The 7,908-nt window shown below is 54.0% G+C and overlaps 3 protein-coding genes across 3 annotated transcripts; all 3 read left to right on the top strand.

Annotated features, from left to right (window-relative positions):
• Window positions 1-273: 273 nt before the first annotated feature.
• Window positions 274-2,766, top strand: J4E90_010868 (uncharacterized protein; the record flags this gene model as incomplete). Its single annotated transcript, XM_051440380.1, has 1 exon — window positions 274-2,766. One exon carries the CDS (start codon window positions 274-276, stop codon window positions 2,764-2,766), a length of 2,493 nt encoding a protein of 830 aa, XP_051285734.1.
• A 67-nt stretch (window positions 2,767-2,833) lies between these two features.
• J4E90_010867 (uncharacterized protein) lies at window positions 2,834-4,603 on the top strand (the record flags this gene model as incomplete). Its single annotated transcript, XM_051440379.1, has 2 exons — window positions 2,834-2,837; window positions 3,522-4,603. 2 exons carry the CDS (start codon window positions 2,834-2,836, stop codon window positions 4,601-4,603), a joined length of 1,086 nt encoding a protein of 361 aa, XP_051285733.1.
• Window positions 4,604-5,249: 646 nt separating this feature from the next.
• Window positions 5,250-7,885, top strand: J4E90_010866 (uncharacterized protein; the record flags this gene model as incomplete). Its single annotated transcript, XM_051440378.1, has 3 exons — window positions 5,250-5,310; window positions 5,402-6,008; window positions 6,064-7,885. The coding sequence occupies 3 exons, from the start codon at window positions 5,250-5,252 to the stop codon at window positions 7,883-7,885; spliced, it is 2,490 nt and encodes an 829-aa protein (XP_051285732.1).
• Between the last annotated feature and the right edge of the window lie 23 nt (window positions 7,886-7,908).

Below are 7,908 nucleotides of genomic sequence, written 5' to 3'. Positions count from 1 at the left end.
TTATTCGAAAACGACCAGCGATATCAAGATGAAGATGGGTGTGCGTCGGAAGAGTCACTCACCAAGTTTTCTGATCGCTGGCCACGAGCCCTGTTTGCCACCAATACTTTTCTTGGTAGCTTGGCCGGCTTTGGGCTCGTCGTGCTTGGGTCGCGCAATAGGCTCTCCATTGACCGGGTCGTTCAATTTGGAATATGGGTAAGTTGGAATTCTTCTCTCATCGTTTTGATCCGACTAACGAGGGATGCCTAGATCACGTTGATGCTACAGTCCATGACGTTGTTCACCGAGCCATCGGCTCCGCGCCGATTCGGATTAGCGCTGCGGGGCAGCCTGAACTCCGTCAACGTAGCATGCGCGGTCCTCTTCGCCAGATACAACGATCTTTCGCAATGGAGCCAGTTATTACAAGAAGAGCGCATTCTAATCATCATCGAGCTTGTGTCAGCCGCGCTGGCCGGTGCGCATGGCTTACTGCTGCCACGCCGCCCGGAGGTCTTCTGGAACGGAGTTGTTGTGGACAGACAAGCCACAAGCTCGGTATTTGGCCTACTGTTCTTCTCCTGGTCCCAATCGTCGCTTCATGTTCTATCGAAAGCAACCGCGCCGATGATATGCTGCCTTCCGGAGCTCAACTCCAGAACGCGCGCGCTTCACCTCCTGCAGCAGTTTCGGCAACATGACACTTTTCAAAACAATCCATACCCTCTCTGGAGGATGTTGTCGGTCGTTTACTCACGGAAGTTGATTGTGCAGCTGAGTCTGACTATTCTTGGATCCATCATCAGCTTCGCGCCGCAGATGATGCTTCTCGGTATCCTCAGAGCCATGGAGCGAGATACCGATAGCGAAAATAGACTGACTACGACTACTCCATGGATACTTGGTCTTGGAGCGAGCGTCATTATCTCTGCTCTAGTGGAGAAGTGGACTGTTTGGGTGTCGAGCATAGACTTGGGTCTGAAAATGCAGAAGCAGCTTACCATGCTTCTCTTTGACAAGATGCTTCGAGGCATGTCTACGGAACCGGAAGAAGAAGACGACGAGAATGAAACGAAACCAACGGACCCAGCAAGTCTCAATCTCATCAACCTGGTCGCGGCCGATACGCAACAAATCGGCAACTGCATTCGAGAGGTCTACAGGGGTTACGAGTCGCTCATCAAGCTGGCGATCTCCGGGTTCCTCATTCAGCAGCTCATGGGATGGAGAAGTCTGGTCGCCAGCATCATCATGATAGCCCTGCTTTTCGGTGCCAACGCGCTCGTTGCACGGCGACTCGCGCAAGGGCAGAGCAAGCTCATGGCTGACAAGGACCTACGCGTCTCAGCCGTCACGGAAGCTTTGCTAGGAGTCCGTCAGATCAAGCTTTCTGGAGCGGAGGATAACTGGGCCACGTATGTTTCAGACCAACGCAACAAAGAGCTGAATAGTCTTTGGGCGGTCAATCGATGGAGCATGGCCTCGAGGGCGATATGTACGCTAACCCCGATTGTACTTTCCGTACTCGTCATCTCGATACACGTACACGCTACTGGAAGTCTGAAAGCATCTACTGCTTTTACAGCGCTATCAATTCTCGGATCTATAAACGGTACACTGGCGGCTATTCCTCCCCTACAATCAAGTTGGGTGCGCGCCTCGAACAGCTTGCGACGCCTCCAGGAATACCTCTATGCGGCCGATCAGTGCTTTCCCTCGACCAACCATGATGAGATCAGCTTTAGCAACGCGACGATTCGGTGGAATGGCACAGGGCCGAACGACTTCGCTCTCAAAGACCTGACATTGTCCTTTCCTCAAGGTGCTGTGAGCGTCATCGAAGGGCCCAATCGCTCTGGAAAGAGTCTACTACTGGCCGCTGTTCTTGGGGAGTGCGAGCTCGTCTCGGGAAATGTCACCAAGCCCAGCCTTGTCGCTCAGACACGAGGTGTGACAGGCGGCCGCTCTTGGCCCTTGAATGTAGCAATCGCGTATGTCGGACAGACGCCGTGGATTGAAGCTGGCACGATCATGCAAAACATCACATTCGGGCTTCCGATGCAAGCAAGACGATACAAGAAGGTGCTTTTTGCCTGTGCCCTGGAAACGGATCTTGCAACTTTCAAGGATGGCGACTGGACCGAAATCGGACCGCATGGTGTCAATCTCAGTGGTGGCCAGCGCTCACGTATCGCGCTTGCGCGTGCCCTCTACTCCTCCGCGGCTACACTAGTACTGGACGACATCTTCAGCGCTGTCGACGCTCACACTGCGCTTCATATCGCAGAGCACGTCTTAAGTGGCTCACTCGTCCAAGGGCGTACCGTCATCTTGGCTTCGCACCATCCCTCGCTCTACATGCCTAGCGCGAACTACATCGTTTCACTATCGGGTGATGGCCAGTACCAGTCCAGATATGCGGACGACCGCATTGATGAAGAATCACATGATATACCCAACGCCATGACAAAGATGACCCCAAGGATTCGTTCTGGATCAATTGCCAAGGCCAGGTCGAGACATTCTCGCAATCTCTCGACGTTATCTGTCACATCTGGGGAGCTGTTCGTGATTCCAGATTCCACGGGTGTCATGACCACCCACCAATATGTTGTGGACGAGCAGGAACGTAACTCGGGATCACAACACAGTACTTTGATGCTATATCTGCGGTATATTGGGGGCCTCTGGTACACACTACTGATTGTCCTAATATACGCGGGCTATGTTGGCATTGTCGTCGGACAGGTATGTTTCACATCGTGTACACGAGCGATGTTGTGATGCTAACAACTAACAGTCATGGTGGATCGCCCATTGGGTACAGCAAGATGAACGAAGTACTCAAGCCATGCGTAGTCCCGCAAGCGACAACGATGCCGGCCTCTTTTGGTACTTGGGTATTTACGCGGCATTTGCAATGGCGACTTGTCTTATCGGCATTACGCAAGAATACTTGACGTACGCATCCATGTTCAATGCTTCGAGACGGTTGTTCGACATGCTCCTACACGCTGTCTTACGTGCACCCATGGACTTCACCGACCGCAACCCTCTAGGCCGGATCATGAATCGTTTTACAAGCGACACGGCGATTCTTGATGAGCAAGTGGGGCAAATCCTCGGCAGCGCTTTGACAAGTGCCCTGATGCTCATCTCGATCTTTGGAGTCGGCAGTAGCGTTAGTTGGTGGACGCTGCCCATGTCCTTGCCGATGCTTCTCATGTGCACTTACAGCGCACTTCAGTTCTTTCAAGTGGCACGCAAACTAAAGCATCTCGACAACATCAGCCGCAGTCCGGTACTTGAAAGCTTGTGTTCAACCATGGATGGCCTGCCTACTATCCGGTCGATGCTCCTGCAGGAAAGATACACCATCAAGTTCGGAGCTTTGGTCGACGACAACACACGGGCACTTTGGAATCTTTGGCTTGTGAACGCCTGGTTTGGTTGTCGCATGGCAGTAATTGGGTCCGCCTTTGTGACCGCAGCCACATTGATCATCGTCGCGATGCCTGGCATCACAGTCGCAATGACAGGTTTCGCTCTGGGCTTTCTGATCCGCTACACGGAGACTGTTTCGGCGTTTGTTCGCAACTTCATCAATCTCGACCTTGCCCTCACCAGCACAAGCCGCATTCTCGAGTATACCAACATACCAAGCGAGCATTACAGCTGCGGAATGTTGCCACCCGCAGCCTGGCCAGAGTCGGGCCGTGTGAAGATTTCTGATCTAGTCATCAGACACGCGCCCCATCTCCCTCCTGCTCTCAATCACGTCAGCTTTGAGATTGGACCAAATGAGCGGGTTGGGGTTGTTGGGCGCACAGGAGCAGGAAAATCGACTCTTGCAATGGCCTTCTTTCGCATTCTCGAAGCGGAACAGGGCAGCATCACGCTTGATGGCATCAACATTGCGGAAGTGGCTCTACAACAGCTGCGCCAGCGTCTCTCCATCATAACGCAGGACCCGCATCTCTTCTTCGGTACTGTCCGCACAAACCTCGATCCTTTTGACAAGCATGACGACACAGATCTCGTCCACGCATTGGAACAAGTTCATTGGCCCGGCTGCAGTGATGCACATCGCAAACAAACGAATCGACTATCTGGTCCTGGTCTGTTCTCAGATCCCGACGAGGCGGTTTCTAGAAGACGCATGCGTGTTCTATCGTTGCTCGAGCAACCAATCATGGATGGCGGAAGCAATCTCTCCCAAGGTCAGCGCCAACAGCTCAGCCTCGCACGCGCTATCGTTGATCGCTCAAGGCTTCTCATCCTAGACGAAGCGACATCCTCCATGGATCCAGTCGTTGATGCAGCAATCCAAACGTCGATACGGGAGCTGTCCGCATGCGGGCTTGCTTCTATGCTTGTTATTGCGCATCGGATCGGAACAGTCATGGACTTTGACAAGATCATCGTGTTGGACAAGGGAGTTGTTGTGGAAGCTGGTAGCCCTAGCGAACTGCTGAAGCTGCCAGGGGGACACTTTAGAGGCCTCGCCGAAGACGCTAGAGAAACGGTCAAGGAAGCCGAGGTGCAAGAGATGATTACTGAGACTGTACACACGAGCGAAAGCGTTTTCATACAAGAGTCTATACAGAATTCCGTCTTGTAAACCGCAAGGAGCAAAACGGAGGTTAATGTCTATGTAAAGGTTGATATCTCAAAACATCAAAAGATGTCTACTTTCTATTTCACCTTTGTACCCATGGTTACTCATTGCGCATCTCATTATCTCTGTCGCATTGAGTAACATGAACGATGACAGCGGCAACATCCCGTTGTCGCACGCGGACAGCATCTGCGACACGCTCCGCCACTAGCCGACAAAACCGACTAGCACGCACGCTCGCGCATACACCTCCTGCAAGTGATTGCAAGGATACAAGAACGGAGCGGCCGCACCCTGACGTTGGGTACATGTGCTGCAAGCCAAGATGTACTTCATGTGCATATCGACTTAGCTCCACGAGACACCGTCGCCCGCATGCTAACCTCGATTCATTCATTGATCAGCATGTCTTACCACTGCGTCATGAGCGCCTTCCAACATTAGAGTGCTCAAATTGCTCCGGCATGCAAACGACTGTATTGCGTAAGGCCAGCGCTGTACAGGCGGCTATGCGCGTGCCCACGTGACATCACCATCTCACTTTACATGCTCGCACTCCCGTATACGCGCTTGAAAGGACAAGCAATCTCTTGATGCAAAATCCGGACATTCCACAACTCCCCGCCACGCTTGTCGCACCATGGCAAACATGGACGTAGAAGACGTCCTATCTCAACTGACGCTCGCAGAGAAATGCAGTCTCCTTTCAGGTTCGTCGTATCCTCCACATCTCGCTCTCACTCTCTCCACTATAACCACAAGAAGAATCTCCTCACTGGCCAAGTACTAACCACCACCCAGGCGGCTCATTCTGGCGCACCCTCGCCATCCCCCGCCTATCGATCCCCTCCCTCTGCATCACCGACGGCGCTGACGCCGTCCGCGGCAGCCGCTTCTTCAACTCAACACCGAGTGTGTGTCTTCCCTGCGGCTCCGCCCTCGCCTCAACCTGGGACCCAGAGCTGCTCCAACGCCTCGGCACACTAATGGGCGAAGAGTGCCGCGCAAAGAAAGCCCACGTCCTACTCGCTCCGACGATCAACATCCCGCGCAGCCCCCTCGCTGGCCGTATCCACGAGTGCTACGGCGAAGATCCATATCTTGCTGGTATGTTGGCGGGCATGTTTATCCGCGGGATTGAGGGGACGGGCATAACGGCGACGGTGAAGCATTTTGTGTGTAATGATCAGGAGCAGGGGATTTTTGCCATGGATTGCGTGGTTAGTCAGAGGGCGTTGAGGGAGATTTATTTGAGGCCGTTTGAGTTGGCGGTGAAGGTGGGGAGGCCGGGGGCGCTGATGACGGCGTATAACAAGGTCAATGGGCTGCATGTTACGGACAGTGTGGAGTTATTAAAGGGGGTGTTGAGAGGGGAGTGGGGGTACCAGGGGCTTGTTATGAGTGATTGGTAAGACATAGTAGACAGTCGCGTCGAAGATGCCGTGCTAACCCTGCCGTCTTAGGTTTGGCATGTACGGCGTACAAGGAGCAGTCGAAGCAGGCGTTGACCTAGAGATGCCCGGCCCAGGTGAATGGAGAGGCAAGCGGCTTGCCCATGCCGTCGCAGCGAAAAGAGTCGACAAAGAATGCGTAGACGACCGAGCAAGAGCGGTACTAAATCTGGTCAAGAAAGCGTCAGCGTCGAAGATCGAGGGCACCGAAGAAGAAACACTGGACAGGTCCGAAGATAGAGCCCTCTTACGCGAGGCAGCAGCCGAGTCCATCGTCCTCATGAAGAACGACGAGAACATCTTACCCTTCGACATCAACAAGCCAATCGCCATCATCGGGCCCAACGGAAAGGTAGCCGCCTACCGAGGAGGCCGAGTAGCCCATCTACGTCCCTACAACACCGTCACGCCCTTTGACGCAATTACAGAACGCTCCCAAGCCGCCGTCCACTTCTCGCAAGGCATCTACAACCACTACGAACTACCCCTCCTCGGTGCACAAATGCGAACAAAGAGCGGGAAAGTGGGCTACGACATGACCATCTACTCCGCCCCACCAGACGCAACAACACCCCCGCGCCTCCTCCTCGACCACTACGAGCTCCTCAACTCGTGCGGTTTCTTCTTCAACTACCACGACAAGAACCTACGCGAGTACTCCATCGACATCACCGGCACCTTCACACCCTCCTCATCCGGACTTTTCGATTTCGGCCTCAGCGTCCAGGGAACCGCGAATTTATACATTGACAACGAGCTCATCATCGACAATACATCGCACCAAAAGAAAGCAGATGGTTTCTTCCGCAACGGCACAGTCGAAGAACACGGAAGCATGGATGTTGTCGCAGGGCAAACGTACCAAATACTGTGTCGCTGGAATTCACCTTCCATATCCGGCGCCTCCAGCAGCGGCAGCGACGACACAGCATTTAAACCAGGTAACATCCGTCTAGGCGGGTGCCACCGCCTCGACACTTCCACCGCCATCGCATCCGCCGCCCACCTCGCCTCCCAAACCCCCCAAACCATCATCCTCGCCGGCTTCGTTGGCGAATGGGAATCCGAGGGCAACGACCGCAAAGACATGTCGCTTCCCCCTCACACCGACTCTCTCATCACCGCCGTGCTTGCCGCAAACAGTAAGGCCGTTGTAGCCATCAGTTCCGGCGGGCCATACTCCATGCCCTGGCTGTCTGACACAAAAGCGCTCCTGCAGGTCTGGTACGGCGGCAATGAAACGGGGAATGCAATCGCGGACGTGGTGTACGGAATTACGAATCCGAGTGGCAAGTTGCCGTTGAGTTTCCCGGTGAGGGTGCAGGATAATCCTGCGTTTCTTTGTGGGCATGCGGATCAGGAGAGGGTGCTTTATGCGGATGATGTTTATGTGGGCTATAGGTATTATGATGCTGTTGACCGAGATGTGCTGTTTCCGTTTGGGCACGGGCTGTCCTATACTAGTTTCGAGATCAGCGGGGTTGGTGTCGCGGTGGACGGGCAGGAACTGGTGGTTGAATGTCAAGTTGAGAATACGGGGGAGAGGGAGGGCAAGGAGACGGTGCAGGTTTATGTGAAGAATCGGGAGGCTAGTGTGAGGGGACCCGAGAAACAGTTGAGGGGGTTTAGTAAGGTGAGTGTAGGGAGGGGGGAGAAAAAGAAGGTGGAGGTCAGGATGGGGCTTTGGGGTGCGACGGCGTGGTGGAGTGAGGATAGGGGGAAGTGGGTGAGGGAGAAGGGGAGGTACGATGTTTTGGTGGGAGCGTCGAGTAGAGCGGCATTCGCAAAGGCGGAGTTTACGCTGGATACTACGGAAGAGACAAGGAGTCGGTGAGGTGTTGTAGTGGACGAAGATAT

This window comes from Alternaria incomplexa (assembly GCF_024043165.1).
Source record: "Alternaria incomplexa strain BMP 0042 chromosome Unknown scaffold_29, whole genome shotgun sequence".
Taxonomy (NCBI): Eukaryota; Fungi; Ascomycota; class Dothideomycetes; order Pleosporales; family Pleosporaceae; genus Alternaria; species Alternaria incomplexa.
The sequence above is the reverse complement of the archived record's forward strand: the minus strand, read 5'-3'. Positions and strand labels throughout refer to the sequence as shown.